Raw genomic sequence first — 18189 nt, forward strand, 5'->3', positions numbered from 1 at the left:
ATGCTTACATGACAGTTCATAAAAAAGAAGGACCTCTCAAGCCAGAGCCATGTCTTTCCGAGTCTTATTAGATTTGTGAATTCTTTCTGTTGATAATTTTTTCCCCCAATTGCATCTAAAGATTTGAGTCCTACAAGTTCTCCTCAAGCAGAATTTCTGCTGCAAGGCCAGTCAGATCCAAGGCTTAGATGTTGTTACTAATTCCCATTTACCACCTTCTAAATTAGAAAACTACTATGTCAGATCTTTGGGGTAGGGCCGTGTTTCTCCTCAGTAGTCATATGAAAATAGTAACTTCAGTGTCTAAAAGGTTGGTCTAGATGTATTTTATCATTATCTTGTACGATGTATTCATGTAATGACCTTATTACTTGTCAGTCTTATTGGAATGGAACAGTATACACTTTTCTACACTTGTTGTCATGACCATGGTCAAGGAGGACAGTAGTGCAGGTATTCTATTGCTTTCCGAGATCTCAACACAGACATTTTTGCAGATGAAACAGCTGCTTTGCAGAATTGACCTGGTCTTGTTACATGTACTTTACCATGACCCTAACTACTTTTTGTTAAGCTGTCCACTGCTATTTTCATAATTTTATTATGAGTGTTATTTATAGTCTCCTGTTCACATTATGCTTTCAGTGATCACTTCCTTTTTATCCCAGATTGCCTTTTGCATTTCTTAAATACAATCCTGTGCTATGTTGTCTCAAAGATGGCATAAGGTTGCAGTGTGCCACTAATCATCTGCTCTGTTTCGCCATGGAAATGTCTGCCTTTAGTGGTAAATGAAATTATGAATTTGTATTAATATAACAGTTAAAATTTGTGAGGGAAAGCTTCTGGCTTAAATTTGCCTTATAAACATATGTGTTGTGGTCGTGATTATATATAGAAGCTCTGCCAAAGAACAACCTTCATTTACTGGGTCGTGAACTACAGACAGTTAACTTTGTATCTCTGACCTCTGATTTAAATGATCCTTCATCTAGATGATTTCTGTTCCTGTTGCTTCAGGCAGCAGATTAAATTCATGGTTCTAGGAAAGATGATGGCTATTACGGCACAGCATATCCTGATCTCAGAGGATTTTGGAGAAGTTACAAAGTACTGAGATGCATGGTATAAGCAGGCTTATGGGAGAAAGAACCAGTTTCTCTCCTTGATTATTATTTCCACAGGAATTCGGCTGCTACCTTATAATACTTCCTTTTTCTTTATTTTCCCAGCTAATTCTGGTTCCTTGCAAGGCCCACAGACTCCACAGTCTACTGGTAGTAATTCCATGACAGAAGTGCCAGGCGATTTGAAGCCCCCAACACCAGCATCAACACCTCATGGACAGATGACACCTATGCAGGGTGGCAGGTATGAAAAGAGCTTTGCTTCATTTTTTTGTTAGCTGTAATTCTGCAACAGTTTAAGCCAGTCTTTTCCAACTGCTCAGGCACTCATCTGATTCTTTGGTGAACCAGTCAGAGTCTTAAAAGCAGCAGAAAATTATTTCTTTTTGGGGGGGAGAGAGGGAAAGGGAGGAAGGAGTAGGAGCTGCATTAGTTTTTTAAACACCAGAGAAGGATCAGACAAGCACCAGTGCCAAGGCGGTCATGCGCATATATGAAGAGTGGGGAGGAAGGTGGAACCCAGCCATCAGCTTAGAACCACAGCCTACCCTGTACTCCTCTGGTATACAGGTCCAGCCATTCATGCTCAGGAAGGAGGAATGTGTGGTTTTAAGGTGTCACTTAAGTTCAAATTATGAAAAGCTTATATAGTAACAGTGGTTGGGATAACAGAGGATACAACTGGACGGACCACGAGATCTTTTTCAGTTCTGTGTCCTGTAAGTCACACAGACTGGCTTAATCTGAAGTGGAGGCGCCTTGCCATTTGTTAAAGGTCCTTAGCCCACTGAGGTCCAGCAAAAAAAGCTCTTGTTGACTTTGGCAGGAAAGTATCTGAGCTCTGAACTATGTACAGAGTCACCCCAACCTTTACATAATTAGGTTCTTTTTTTCTCCCTCTGTAATACTGCAGAAAGGATAACAAGAACCTTTTAAAATCATCTTTAACTCAGAATGAGTTTTCATTCACTATGTAAAAAAAAATCTTTTTCATTAAGAATAAATCTGATAGTTATCAGGGAAACTCCATTTTCCAAGCCGAATTTTTAAGGGCTTTAGAATAAAGCTGGCTGCAGTCATAAAGGTTAGTGCCTCTCCCTAAGAGTAAATGTTATTTGGGAGGTAAATCAAGTGTTGCTGTTTAGTCTTTCCTCTAGTAGGAGTGCAATGGGGTGCTTGGTAAATTTGTAAGGTAATAAATATGAAAGTGATAGAAAGTAATTCTGACACAGCGTATGATCTGTGGAGCTCACTGCCTTGGGGTGGTGAGGCAAACAGCTTAGTGAAATTTCAGAGAGGTTTAGACTTCTATATGAGTAATAGGAACACACACAGTTGAATTAGATTAGAAACGCTGATCTTTAAGGTAAGTAGCCAGATAAGCGTGAGGAAAAAAATGGGAAGATTTTTTAAATGATTGTCCATTGTGAAAATTTCTTGCATCTTCCTCGGATGTATCTTGCACTGATCACTGCCACAGCATCATGGGCTAGGTGTATTATAGTCCAGTCTGTTTTCATAATTCTTATGACTACGTGATGATGTTAATGCCTCCTTTTTCTCATCTGCTAGAAACAGCGCAGTTAGTGTGCATGATCCCTTTTCCGATGTAAGTGATTCAGCATTCCCAAAGCGAAACTCCATGACGCCAAATGCACCATACCAGCAGGGAATAAACATGCCAGATATGATGGGAAGGATGCCATATGAGCCGAATAAAGATCCTTTCGGTGGAATGAGAAAAGGTATTTTCTTTGTGGGAGCTTAAGCATTCTTCCCTACTTCTATGTAATCCAGAGGTTCTAGTCATCAGAATGAGCTTTTAAACTTTGGTGATTTTACCATTGGTAAAATGGTATCCTTGTAGCAAGAAGAGAGTTGTAATACAATTGTGTTTCATTCTGGGCTGGTCATATTTTCCCCTCTCAAAGTCACACTGTTTATTTTAGACTTGACAGTATCCTAAAAATGCTTGTAGGAATACATTTCAGGAAATGGCATCAATTCATAGGGTTAGATTTTGTGCAGCGCCCTATGTTTCTTGAAGGTGGTTAGTTACTCTGCAAATCAGATGCTGGACTTCAGTGTTAAGAATGTGAAGTAGTGAAAAGCAACATGCCTGGTTGTAATGGGGCTGAACTGAATTTTCACTGTGCAGCACTGAGCAAGTCTCCTAACGCTCTCTGTCTCAGTTTACCTGTTTTTCAGAATAGGAAAGCTAATTTTTTCTCAATGGGACAGCCCCTGACAAAAGGTGATAAACACACTCAAAGTCAGTTTATTTTTAGAAAGCAAAAATGAAAATTCATGTCAACCCTGACTTGTCCTTTTTGGCACTTAACCTACAGATGGTTTTGTGGATGTAAAAGCAGATTTGTAAAGTGTGCTTAAAATGAATCAATCTTGTGTGCCTCATATATAGGAAAGTGGGAGGAAAAAAGACAAGCAGGGCTCACAATGGCTGCAAAGAGAAGAGCAGATGGAGGAGGTGAAATTTAAGAAGTGGAAACTAAAAGGGAGCAAAAGGAAGGAATAGGAAGAAAATGTCCAGAAATCAGGGATGATAGATAGGTGATGAAGTGGGGAGATGCTTTAAAAGATGTGGCTAATCTGATGTGATTTTGTTTTAAACCTTCCTTTTAAATCCTTTTGCCTGGGCTGTGGACACTAGCATAACACAGTTGGAGGAAGGGAAAACCCTCTCTGCCTTAGAGTCACTTTAGGTTTTATACCCATGTGAGATTAAGTGGGTTTATTACACTTTGTTGTATGTTTCACGTATGTATCCTGTCAAAACAGAAATGTCTCTGTTCAGTGTCTACTGTGAGGGACTAAAGCATAGACTATCTCCCTCTGTTTGCTTGGGGATTTATATCCAGTAATACGCCCATCCTGTTCGAGAAGCTACATTGAGACACAGTATCCTTTCGATAACTAAATTACAGTATACATGTATGTATGAGGGCTTTATGGGGAAAAAAAGAGCCTGATTCTGACAGCCTTGTAATCCAAACTAGGAGATTTGCTTTCATCTGTTTTGTAAGGTTTACATTTGCATTCATATTTAGCATTGTTTGGGGTGAAAAGAACAAGAGTGAGTTCATCCTCAGCTATGAGGACTACAGGAAAGAAACTGCCTGGTGCCTGATGAGCTCAGTTCCATAGGATGAGATTACTTTCCTCGCTTGCAGCTCCTTAATATAACCATCATCTTGGTAGTGGTGCTGCTTCATGTGTTTTCATCAGACCCTTGAGAGCTTGTCAGACACCAGCTAACTCTCCTTGGCAGTGTTAGGGATCTGAACGTTATTTTAAAATACATCATTTAATAGAAAGATATCTTCAAACACCCAGAATAATATATTTGATTTCCCTTATTGTTGCAGTGCCTGGAAGCAATGAGCCTTTCATGACCCCTGGACAAATGCCTAACAGTGGAATACAAGATATGTATAACCAGAGTCCATCTGGAGCAATGTCCAACATGAGCATGAGCCAGCGACAGCAGTTCTCTTATGGAAGTGGCTATGACAGGAGGTGAGTCAATCTTCATGAAAAAGCAAAGCCCATTAGTGAAAATTATGCTGTCTCTCCCCTTCTCATTTTCCCGTTGCACCTTGCAGAGAATGTAGCAGCCTACATTTCCTACAGCATGTTAGTAACTGGGAGTCAAACCACTGGTAATAACTGAGTCTAGCTCTTCACAGAAATCAATAATGAGGAATTGTCGCACCTTAGAAGTCACTCAGGCTGCAGCAGATCAGCACGTGGGTGTCTGACAGCTGCCTTGGGCTGGGCTGGGCTGGGCTGCGATGGCATAAAGTAGCACCTGAGTTAGTCTGCTGGCCATGTTTTCACCTGAGCAGTTAGTTGTTGGTGGGCTTTTCATCAAAAACAAAATGCATAGCCTAAACATGTCCGGTTTGTGGTCTGTTAGTGAATTGCCTTTGGAGAATCTGGATTCTGTTGTCTGAGCTGTAGGGGCACCAGTCTTGCAGTGTGTCCATCAGGATCCTCGTAAGTTTGTCTTTCAGTGAAGTACACACAAAAAAAATTGGGTCCTCTTTTGTTTATCCCAGGAAAGGCTTTGGGACAAAAAAAATAATCAGTGAAATCACTGATGTCTAAGCATTAGTATATAGCAAGCAGAATGGTTTGAGAATGTTTGCATTATATTAAGTATTCTGGTAGGTTTTGCAGCTATGGCTGTATTCCTACTTTTATTTTCATTAGGCTGTGTACTTTAGCTTCAGGTTTCGTTTCCTGATGGTAGCCTAGCCAAAGTTGTGCGGTGTGGGTCTTTTAGTGTAACAGCGGAGTAGTTTTCAGTCAGTAGTTTGAAGCAGTAGGTGAGTAAAGCAACACAAGTATAATCATGGTGTTCAATAGGTCACATTGCTAGGGAGTCAGCGAGAGTTAAGGGTTCCAGTGGAAGGTGATAAGTCAAGAGAATGTTTTCTTTAAGGGGTGTGTTTTGTTTTATTTTGTTGGCAATTTTGGAGAATAAGTGCTTTTTACAGAATGAGGTTTCCTTTGTCATTTTTTAGGTCGGATCATGGGCTGGGTCCTGAAGGCAGTATGGGACCACCTGGTCAAAGCAACATGGTGCCTTCAAACAGTGACCCAAGCATGTACTCTCCTAATCGTTACCCTGGCCAGCAAAGGTGAACACTGATTTCTCTGTTTGTAATATCTACAATAACCTGCTAACGAGTGCTAGCAGCCTCTGTGAGAGCACATAGACAGAATACGTGGCCTCTTGGTGTGCTACTTCTGTTTCGTCTGTTCTTATTTAGGCTTTTACTGCTGGTTCAGTTTCTTGAGGGGGGCCAGAGGGAGGGGCGGAGGCTTGGGTGAATCAGTTGATTTTTTGTAGCTGTAGAATCAGAGATGTTAGAAGTGGAGTATATGTCCTTCCTTGTGTATCTCCCTGCCAATACTGAACTAGAACACATTTTATAGGCCCAAGTTCTCCAGAGCAGCATTAAGTGACACCAGTTCTGAAGCTTTCAGAGCTCCACCTGGCTCGTGGTTATCCTGTGACTAACAAATTAAACATTTAGGAAGTGTTCCCTTATGTATAACATACATGTACCTTCGCTCAGTTTTATCTTATTGCATGAACCATCTCAGACAACCGTAGACAATTCCTATCAGTTACATTGTTCTTTTAACTGGCATTAGGTAATTACTCTCCATCCGCATCATAATTTTAGGAGATACTGAACAGCTATTACTTTCAGTCTGGTCAACTCAAAAAATGTGAGTTTTCTATGCTTTTGGAAAAACTGGGTCCCATTAGTTCTTTTAATGTGTCAGATTCCCCAGTCCTCTGTTTCTCTGACTCTCCCTGATATATTACTTCCATAATTATACTTCAGCTGTAGATGTGTTCTAACTGGTAGCATACAGAGAGGAATTATTTGGTCCGAAATACAGTGTTACTTATTTATCAGTCTTAACACTTTCCAAGTACTCCATTTCAGCAACCTAAATTTCATTCAGATGTGCTAAAAATATTGCAGTTGCACTATAGTGCTCCTCAAAGGTCTTAAAGGCCACAGGTAAGTTTCCCAGTGCAACATAACTGCCTCCTTTTTGTATGCTTCATTATGTAGCTTTAATCAAAAATGACATGAACATTACCAAAATCATGAGTTCTGGTTTTACTCAGTGATGATGTATTTAAATGTTACATATTGTAATGAAATTTGTACTCGCTTTCTGTCACTTATCGTCAGACTAAAATCACAATTTCACTTGAAATTAGCAGTTAACTATTGATAATATTCTTTAATAATCCAGAAAGTGGCTTGCTTGGAGACTAACTTGATAAAACACAAGAATTCTGACTTGCAGGCTTTGAGCTGTACATCAGATACTTTTCTACCTAAGATGAGTTCCCAGTGGCTGCAGCTGCCTTTCTTACATCTTTGCTGACCATACCCTATTCCCGTTCCTGAGTGCTACCTCTAAATCTCTCTTTTGCATCTTCACTGCTCCTCCTTTCTTCTATCTGCTTTATCTCCTTCCTTCCACTACCAGCTCCAGCAGAGCTTACTACATCTGGCTCAGGACCATACCGCATTGTACCTTCACCTTGTTTCCAAATGGCAAATATCTTCAAGGTGCAAGATCATCAGAGTACTTTGCTTTTCCTAGTGGCTTGGAAATTGCAGCAGCTCTAAGTGTTGATTTGAATGCTTTGTTTTAGGCATGAACCGTATGGGCAGCAGTATCCAGGACAAGGACCTCCCTCAGGACAGCCACCATATGGAGGACATCAGCCTGGAATGTATCCACAGCAGCAGGTAGGAAAGAGGAAAATGGCTATATTCATAACATTTGTTCAATAAATGTCAACCCAAAATTCTGTATACATTCAAAAATGTGTTTATACAATAGTTGTCTTTTGGCACAGAGGGGCCCTGTAGTTCTGGTCAAAATCACAGTCCATATGAATAAGCAGTGTATGTGCAGCTATAGGAAAATGCATTCATTACACTGGAAGAGTGTAAATTTTAACAGATGTCCTGTGGCTTTGGATGTGTATCAAGTGATTGTCCCAAGTTAATAACCAGCAGACTAGGAAAGTATAATTCGCAGGCTAGTAAAGTGATGCAGCCTCAATTCCGGAAGCAAATGGGAAAGCTGCTTGGCTGGCAGGTTGAGAGGCCTTAACTTAATGTCATGCAGCCAAGTGAACCCAGCAGAAAACCGGAACAAAGTAGAACATGCAGCACTCTCAATTATTCAGAATGCTTTGATGGCTCATATGAGATACCTATCTTTAATACAGATCAGATGGCATAGTCCCCACATGTTATCGCTAGTAATAATAGGGTACAAATACATGAGAGGGAACATTATTAGTGTTAAAAATAGTTTAAACATTGGTACGTTCCAGTCTCCCGAACTGTGTAATAACTTTGAAAATACAAATTATATTAATTATTAATATTTTTTGTTAGGTGTATCATTAATACCTTGTGGGCAAAATCCCCTCTTTTAAGTCAATAGCAAAACTCCACTGACTTCAGGAGGATCAGTTTCATCTTGCGTGTTATCAGTTCATTTCTAGTCATGCAGTAATTGAAGTTAGCTTCCAAAACAGAAAGCATTTCATTATAATATAAAAATTAAAATGTAAGCTACTTTGCAGCCAATTTCAGGTAGTCCTTTTCAGTTTGGGATAGAGTTTTAGTAGGAAATTCAGGGAGCGGAGAGGAACCTTAAAGAGGCAATCTTAGGATGGACTGTACTGAAAATGTATATAAATTTCAATTTCAGAATTTCTTGCTTATCTCTTTAGTTCATAACATCCCTAAAATAGCATAGTCAAAAAACTGATCCATTGTTCCTTATGCATATGCTAGCAGTCTAGGTGATTTAGTGGGGAAATTGCAAATATACATAGCAGAACAGTTTGTTATATTCCATGCGAATGTGTGCAGGGAATATGTTAACGACATGTTCATTTAAGCAAGGGGACAGCTAGAATTCGGAAAAATATACTTGGCCCTGTCCTTAGTGCTGTTTATATGCTTTGTACAATGATTCTTGAATGCAAAATGCATTAATGCAAAAAATCAGTGAAGAATGAAGGGCAAGGATCCCGGCTGGCCTCAGCTTCTCCCTCTCAGAGGATTCCACTTCTTCATTTAGCTAGGGATTAGGTTACCACTAGTTTATTTTCAATTTCCTACATTTCACTCTATAGTGGTACAGGAAGAACGTGAAAAATGGCCCTTTCAAAGCTACATCTACAGCCTGAAGGCTGTAGGGAATGACCTGGGAAGGAGGCGCTTGGAGCATGACCTCCTGGGGCTAATGAAGCACGTCGAGCTGGGTTTTTCAATTCCCGTAGAAATGCTTATTCCCTAAGAGCTATTTTGCAGCAGGTCACCTGTGTTGGTGTCGTTTTGTCTTCTGTGAGGTCTCAGAATCCCATATCCCTGGTGGAGAGAGACACACATCGTGCAGCCTCAGTCTCTTGCTGAACACAGGAGGGGGAGTTCAGGTGCATCACTGTCCCTCAGCATTGGGTACTATTAGGCATGTTGCCACTACATACACAAGAGCGATGAACTACTTTTACAAAGGCACATGCTTCATTCCCAAGTGTCTACTTTAAGCGCTCTGAGTCACTGTGGCAAAACAAACACCACGTTTTTAGGTGTGGCAACTGCCAAGTCAGTTCTTAACATAAAAATTGGTCCCAAGAGTGGAATTTGCCTACAGCAAGTAGTTTATATAAGGCTGAAAATAGGTATTTCTCAGATAGCCAGACAGCTCTATAGCAAGTTTAAAAAAAAATACTTTCATGCAATACAGTAGTTGTGGTTTTATGCGCACCAAAGTTGGAAGACGAGTTTATGAATCCCAGAGCTGTTTTAACTGACCCATATTGAATACATACAGAATTTTGTCTGATCTTAACTCTGGTACATTAGTATACATTGTGCAGCGTGGCTGAGCTACAGTTTCTGGGGGAGCCATAACTTTGAGTTTATCATAGATCATATATTCAAAAATCACCCATTTAATTCACATTTTTTGCTTCAGAGCACTCAGTGTGGTTTGAACTGTGAAACAAACTCCCACAGGAACTAAGGGCCACTGCAAACCTTACCTCTTAAACTGCAACATGTCTTTTTTTGTTCTGCCATCTTAAACGTAAATACATACAAGCTTGTATGATTTAAAAACAGCTAAACTTCCCCCAAGGTGAAACAGCTTACCTCACACATCCCCCACTTGAGAGAGTGAGAAACAAAGAGAGAATAAACCATAGGTGGCAGCTGTTAGTTACATTGCTTAATTCATTACTGATCAGCAGGGTAAGAACCTGCATAAACTAGAACAGAACGTTTGGATGTGACCATTTGCTGTAATAATCTCACAGTAAATTAAATGTGATTAGGATGATTTTGGAAGAGGGATGGTTGCCCAAACAGGACCGTGGTCCTGGGAATTACACAGAGTAGCAAATGCAACAGCATGTTTTCTCATACTAATAAATTTACTGTGTGTAGGCCTATGCCTTGTCATAAGATCCAGTGTTTCAGACACGTATGCTTGTAGCATATCTTGTTATTTTAAGAGTTTATTCAGTGCCTGTCACTTTAAAATATTCACTGAGTGGTTTTGAATTTTTAAAATATTTTTCTTCTTAGTAGACTAAGCATGAAAAAGAAGCGAAAGTATTTTAGTTGGTCAGGACTGTTGCCTTTTCGTGCATGTTTGAAATGACCAGTGGAATTTAATCTGACAGATAGGAAAGGGAAAGGGAGAAAATGAGACCAAGCATAAGAAAATTTAGCCCAAGGGTAAGTTTCCTTTTAATATTAAGTTATAAGCACAGCAAAACAGGCTTAAAAAGAAAGCACTGAATCAAGCCTAACCATAGCACTGCGTGCCTGACTCTGGAATCAGCACGGTCCCTCTAGAGCTAAGTGCTTTCAGCTTTTCAAATGAGCTTCCAGCCAATATATTTGTATTGTGTATGGAGTAAAAGTGATGCATCTTCTTTCCAAAATTTTTTTTCAGAACTATAAGCGGCACATGGATGGCATGTATGGGCCTCCAGCCAAACGCCATGAAGGGGATATGTATAACATGCAGTATGGCAACCAGCAACAGGAAATGTATAACCAGTACAGCAACGCTTACACAGGGCCTGACAGGAGGCCCATGCAGGGACAGTATCCATATCCGTATAACAGGGAGAGGATGCAGGGCCCAGGACAAATGCAGCAGCATGGAATACCTCCCCAGATGATTGGTGGCCCCATGCAGTCATCATCCTCCAGTGAAGGTCCTCAGCAGAACATGTGGCCAACACGAAATGATATGCCTTACCCTTACCAGAACAGACAAGGTCCAGGAGGCCCTGCACAGGCCCCACCATATCCAGGGATGAATCGCACTGATGATATGATGGTACCTGACCAGAGGATAAACCACGAGAGTCAGTGGCCTTCTCACGTCAACCAACGTCAGCCTTCTTATATGTCATCCTCAGCTTCCATGCAGCCTATCACTAGACCTCCTCAGTCATCCTACCAGACGCCACCCTCTATGCCAAACCACATCTCTAGAGCTCCAAGTCCAGCATCCTTCCAGCGCTCTTTGGAAAACCGTATGTCTCCAAGCAAGTCTCCTTTCCTACCCTCCATGAAGATGCAAAAGGTTATACCCACAGTTCCAGTGTCACAGGTCACAGGACCTCCACCCCAACCACCACCGATTAGGCGAGAAATTACCTTCCCTCCAGGCTCTGTAGAAGCATCCCAACCAGTCTTAAAACCAAGACGAAAGATTACCTCAAAAGATATTGGTAAGCATCAAAACAGAAGACAAATACTGAAATAGGTTGTGAGATAGGGACTTCGATTTTTATTTTCTTTTATGTTTTAAGACTATTGTGACAGTTAACTTTGATAACTATAATGTGATGGTCTTCAATAAAAATGTAATAACATATGCATCAGTGAGGATGATGGGTAAAACTCATCCCAGACAATCTGACATGAAATTAAAGCAATATTTTATATGGAGACCTCCGGTCTCCAGAAGTGCATTAAGAATGAAGCTTGTCTCAGATTTCCAAATGGTATGTGTATGTGTTTAAAGGTCCTACAGAACATCTGTTAAATCACCAATACAATATTTAGCTGAGAAAGCTTTCTGTGTTCATGTTCCATGGAAGCTCATGCTGTTCTGCTGTGTAGTTATAGTCTCTGCCTCACCTGAATGGCCCATTTATTTATTCCCTATTATTTGTCATGTTTGTTTCTCCCCCTGTTCTTTCCCAAGTATCTTCTTATCTTGAAGTCCTGTTACATTTCATACATTCGAGTTCCCATACTTCAAGTTCCCACACTCCTGACAGAGTATTCTACCTTTATTTACTGATTATTTGGTTTAGTCAACTTCTCTAACTTTGTACCTTTATTTTGGCTTCAAAGTTGGGAAGAATGGTCCTGTTAAGATGTTCTCCAGTATTAAGGCTGAGCAGCAGTTACAGAAAAACTGAACAGGACTAAGTGGTGAAAGCAGGGTCTTAACCGCTGTTTCAGTAACAATTTCATTTAAATTCTGCATCCTCAGAATATCACAGTTTAATATTTCAGAACTCATGAACGGTCTCTGAGGATGCACTAATACTGTTTTGTGTCTCCTTCTTTCTCCAGTAACTCCTGAGGCCTGGAGAGTGATGATGTCTCTTAAATCTGGTCTTTTGGCTGAAAGTACCTGGGCGCTAGACACTATTAATATTCTTCTGTATGATGACAGCACTGTCGCTACTTTCAACCTCTCTCAGGTAGGTGGGAAAGCAGTATACTTCTCAACTTTCCAAGGAAGCAAAACTGAAATAAGATAGCTACAAAAATTCTGAAGTCCTTTAAAATTTATTATAATTACCATAAATTGGAATATTGCAAAATGTCCCTTGGTCATGATCGGTAACAGTGAGCAACAGGAGAGAGCTTTAGGTTGAATAGGGGAAATAAGCCTGAAAGGAGGGTCTCTCTTGTAGAAGGGAGCATGTAGGAATATAAGAATTTTAGCACTGGTAGAGGACTAATGTGTAAATACACACTCATGATAGTACAAATACAGTCCCAGAAAACAGCAGTATCTTAGTCATCTTGCTTAACTTGTGTTTTCGTAAAAGGCTTTGCAAAACTGTATTTAAACTGATTTGAGGCTCTTTTGGTGACTACTCATCTTTTTCAGTAGTTCTACACTAGGCTGTGGGATGGTTTTTAATTGCTTATTTTCTGTTTGGTTTCTTCTTCCAGTAAATTAAGTTTGCACAGAATTACCAGATTGACAATTTTAAGGCTAAAATCCACTGTCTGTCCACGGGGTGCAAGTAACACGAAATGTAACAGTGTGTTCTTGCCTCAGTACTTCCCAGCATTTTTCAGCCCTGCTCTAATCATTGGCCTGTTAGGTGGTAGTAATAGATGGCATGCTGATAATGCACATCATCTCAAATTTGTACAAATTAAATATTCAGTTTCTCTGCTCCATTCATTCCTTGGTTACTAATAGCATAACTCATATTTTTTTAAATATAATGACCTTTTTTTAAAATACAGGCACAAATGGTACATTTCATCCCACCTAACTTTAGAACTGTGGATATCTATAGCATGATTCATCTCATCCTGAAGCAGATATCTAAAATAGGTCAGATGAATCATACCCTAGGAATGGCCTGTAAAAGACCATTGATTATAAAAGGAATCTAGACAACTAGGCTGGGTGTGTAACTGTTGCAGGTGTTTGAAGTTAAGCGAGGTGAATCTCTGAATTCTGTTAGAAATTGCATTAATGCACCCTGTGCAAGTTGCACAGAACACCAGGCTTATTTTAAATATACATATTTTTTGTTATTTTTGCCTCGGACTCTTATTTCCAATGGCAGTCAGGACTCCATATGATGGCTGATAATTCCTGCTCTTCATAAGCATCAGTTTGTTGTTAATTCTGTGAGGTTTTGGCAATCATAAGAGAATACAGAATGGACAAAAGGATACATTTTGCTGAAAACCTGTTAGCCCACGATTTAAAAAAAAAACACTAAAAGCCAGATAATCAGGCTGAACTCATAACAAAGAACTTTTAGTAATAAAGTCACTGAGGGTAAATTAATAGCAAGTCCAACTATTGCCTTTCCATAAGAAGGTGATTACAAGTCAATTAAGAGGATTAAACCTAAATGAAAACTGTTTCTGAAGGGGACTTACAGCAGCAGGCTCCAGTAACAATTTTTAAATATCGCCAGGCAAAAATGGAACTATTCCAATAGAGATGGGATATTATTCTAAGATGTCAGTACCTAGACCCTGATCTGCAGATTCCTACAGGGCAGTTGGTTGTAGAGACTGAGACACAAAGGGGGAGAGGAAGAATTGTAAACTTTAGGCATCTAATAAAAGTACAAATCAGAAAAATGAAGTGCATTTAAATTTCAGTACTCTGTACAGAAAATGAAGACTACTGGAAACTTCCAAGGGGACAGAGCAGCTAGGGTATATGTCTACTGTATCTTAAAGGAGACGTACAAATAAAGTTCTGTACTTCTCGTAGCTGTTACGGTTTAAGTAAATGGAGCCATGATAGTTTGACATTATATACTGTCTGGACAGATGCTAGAAGAATTTCCTTTGATTAATTTCCATAATGGAGGACCTAGTCACAAGTGCACAGCAGGAGGAGGGAGATATTCACAGATATATGCATCAGTGTTCCTAATAAAATTCTGTGCAGACAAAAATATTTATCTGATTTTTATGTTCTTTCTTCTCCCCTCAGTTGTCTGGATTTCTTGAGCTTTTAGTAGAATATTTTAGAAAATGCCTGATTGACATTTTTGGAATCCTTATGGAATATGAAGTGGGAGATCCAGGCCACAAAGCACTTGATCACAAAGCAGCCAAGAAAGATGATAGCCAGCCCTTGGCAGAGGATACTGGAAAAGAGGAGAACGACGAATGTATTGACTATTTTGATGAAGATGAGGAGGAGGGGGAGGATGAAAAGGTAGAAGGAGAAGAAAAGAGCATTGTTTTTTCCACTCCTGGTGCCATTGCTGAACCAGGTGAGAGGCCAAAACAAGCCAGTAAATTTGACAAGCTGCCAATAAAGATTGTAAAGAAAAATAATCTATTTGTTGTTGACCGATCTGACAAACTTGGACGTGTTCAGGAATTTGATAGTGGACTTCTCCACTGGCAGCTTGGTGGTGGTGACACAACTGAGCATATCCAGACTCACTTTGAAAGCAAAATGGAGATTCCTCCACGCAGGAAAGCCCCTCCTCCCTTGAACTCTCCAAGCAAAAAGAAGGACCTCGAGGGGAAAAGTGAATCTGAGGAACAGCAAGAAAAAAGTATAACAGCAACCATTGATGATGTCCTCTCAGCTCGGCCAGGAGCATTGCCTGAAGACTCAAACTCTGGTTCCCAAACAGAAAGCAGTAAATTTCCCTTTGGGATCCACCAAGCCAAAAGCCACCGGAATATTAAACTGCTAGAGGATGAGCCAAGGAGCCGGGATGAGACTCCTCTATGCACCATAACTCACTGGCAAGACTCCTTGGCCAAACGCTGCATCTGTGTGTCAAATATCGTCCGTAGCTTGTCTTTTGTGCCTGGCAATGACACCGAAATGTCCAAACATCCAGGCTTGGTGCTGATCCTGGGAAAGTTGATCCTTCTTCACCATGAGCATCCAGAAAGAAAGCGAGCACCGCAGACTTACGAGAAAGAGGAAGAGGAGGACAAAGGGGTGGCCTGCAGCAAGGATGAGTGGTGGTGGGACTGCCTCGAGGTCTTGAGGGATAATACATTGGTCACATTAGCCAACATTTCTGGGCAGCTAGACTTGTCTGCTTACACAGAAAGCATCTGTTTGCCAATTTTGGATGGCTTGCTGCACTGGATGGTGTGCCCGTCTGCAGAGGCACAGGATCCTTTTCCAACCGTGGGGCCCAACTCAGTTCTTTCGCCTCAGAGACTTGTGCTGGAGACCCTGTGTAAGCTCAGTATCCAGGACAATAACGTGGACCTTATCTTGGCCACCCCCCCATTCAGTCGTCAGGAGAAACTCTACGCTACTTTAGTTAGGTACGTTGGGGACCGCAAAAACCCGGTCTGCCGAGAAATGTCCATGGCGCTTTTATCGAACCTTGCCCAGGGGGACACATTAGCAGCAAGGGCAATAGCTGTGCAGAAGGGAAGCATCGGAAACTTGATAAGCTTCCTGGAGGATGGGGTCACTATGGCCCAGTACCAGCAGAGCCAGCATAACCTCATGCACATGCAGCCTCCACCTCTGGAGCCGCCTAGTGTAGACATGATGTGCAGGGCAGCCAAGGCCTTGCTGGCCATGGCGAGAGTGGACGAGAACCGCTCAGAGTTCCTTTTGCACGAGGGTCGTTTGCTGGATATCTCAATATCTGCTGTCCTGAACTCTCTGGTTGCATCTGTCATCTGTGATGTACTTTTTCAGATTGGGCAGTTATGACATAAGTGAGAAGCCAAGCATGTGTGAGTGGAGATTAGAGGGTCACATATAACTGGCTGTTTTCTGTTCTTGTTTATCCAACGTAGGAAGAAGGAAAAAAAAAAAAAGAATCTTTGCTCCTCTGCCCCATTCACTATTTACCAATTGGGAATTAAAGAAATTATTAATTTGAACAGTTATGAAATTAATATTTGCTGTCTATGTGTATAAGTACATCTTTTTATTTTATTTTTTTTAACCAAAGTTGCTGTCTAGTACATTCAAAGGTCACACTTTTTTTTTCCATAGATTATCCTTTTCAATGTTCTTTTCCATGTTTGTATTGCATATTTTTTGGGAAGCGAACTAGTGACTTTTTAAAAAAAATGTTATGGCAAACCATTGTATGATGGGGAAAAAAATCTCACCACTTTGAAACAAAAAGGTGAAAAATAACCAACATACCAAGTTCCTGTGTGTTTTATTTTTTCAAATAAGGAAAAAATAAAAAAAAACTTGTATACCATCACCCAAAGCTCTGTGCAATAGAAGATTATAGTGATGTAGGTGTAGGGGATCAAGGAGGGTGTCAGTCAGTAGTCAAAATACAAAACGATACTGGTTTCTCCTCAGGAGAAATGGTTACATTAGGCTAGGAGCAAAACAAAACAAAAAAGTCAAGTTAAAAAATTTTTAAACAAAACCTGATGATAAACATCAATTGCTTCCTCACCAGAACTGTCTTGTCTACATCTGGGTTTTTTTTGACCTTCCACAATGACAGTTCTTCACAATTCCTTTAATCATTTTTTAAAATATTTTTTTATTGCCTAAGGGCCGTGATGTATATAGAAGTTGTACATTAAACATACCCTCATTTTTTTTTTTTTAGTACAAAGTTTTTAGTTTCTTTTTCATGATGTGGTATCTACAAAGTGATAGTAGAATTATTTTTTCTTTCATTTGGGCCATATCTCCAAAAAATAAAAAAAAAAGAAAAAAGAGAAAACCCAACACAGAAAACCAACAACTGAGGGTAATGTACAAGTTTCTGTATGTATAAAGTCATGCTCTATTTCGGGAGAGCAGCCGATCACAATTTGCTTTATAAATCAAGGTGTGGAAATGGTTACGTATGGATTGATTTAAGAAAATGGTTACCAGTCTACAGACAAAAGAAAATATATACAGGAAAAAAAAAAAAGGAAGAAACACAACTTCAAAGATTTTTCAGTGACAAGAATCTGCATTTGTATTTCAAGATAATGTAGTTAAAAAAAGAAAAAACTTGATGTAAATTCCTCCTTTTCCTCTGGCTTAATGAATTTCATTTATTCAGTATAAAATCTTTATATGTTCCACATGTTAAGAATAAATGTACATTAAATCTTGTTAAGCACTGTGATGGGTGTTCTTGAATAATGTTCTAGTTGCAGTGTGGGATATCAGAAAGCAAAGTAATTACAAGAAAGAGCAATAATGACTATTCTTTCCCCCTACTTTATTATTACGACCTTCAAAAATACTACACTACCATATTGCAGCAACTCGCTCTCCTTCTAGAAGAGCCTTCTTGCATCACAGAGAAGTGTTTTTAATTCTTATTTATAAAACCACAAAGCCTCAAAGGGGAAGACATGGCTGGCAAATGATAGTTCTGACTATGCAGGTATCCAGTCTCCGTGCTGTGTTTGGGGGACTGAGGACGGGTGTTAGAAAAAGTGACAGATTTTGTTAAAGCAATAACCAACTTGAAGAAATCGATCTGTATTCACTACCTGTAATTCTCTTTGTTGGTTAAAGGTGCAAATACCCCAGTGATGTGGGTATTTAGAATAAACACCCACCCACTTCTCGATACTGTATGTGTCATTGCATACTTACATGGCCTCTTATCCTGGGAGTCTCCCATTAAAGTGGATCAGGTTTTAATAGAGCACATCCATCGTTATAATTGGTGGGAGATGGCCATTTCAGCTTCAGGAATTATCTGGTTTCAGATACATCCACTCTCACCTGGTGATATCTTGTTGCTGAATAT

At 40.0% G+C, this 18189-nt stretch overlaps 1 protein-coding gene across 1 annotated transcript in view; it reads left to right on the forward strand.

The window, feature by feature from the left end:
• The window catches only part of ARID1B (AT-rich interaction domain 1B), a 336635-nt gene extending 319082 nt beyond the window's left edge, over positions 1-17553 (forward strand). Inside the window, 7 exon segments of the mRNA XM_055714492.1 lie at positions 1233-1371; positions 2700-2872; positions 4514-4664; positions 7342-7438; positions 10677-11466; positions 12323-12453; positions 14457-17553. Of these exon segments, the coding sequence (XP_055570467.1) occupies positions 1233-1371; positions 2700-2872; positions 4514-4664; positions 7342-7438; positions 10677-11466; positions 12323-12453; positions 14457-16169 (3194 nt within the window). The 3' untranslated portion in view covers positions 16170-17553.
• Positions 17554-18189: the final 636 nt, after the last annotated feature.

This window comes from Falco cherrug, chromosome 6 (genome assembly GCF_023634085.1).
Source record: "Falco cherrug isolate bFalChe1 chromosome 6, bFalChe1.pri, whole genome shotgun sequence".
In the NCBI taxonomy this organism is placed as follows: domain Eukaryota; kingdom Metazoa; phylum Chordata; class Aves; order Falconiformes; family Falconidae; genus Falco; species Falco cherrug.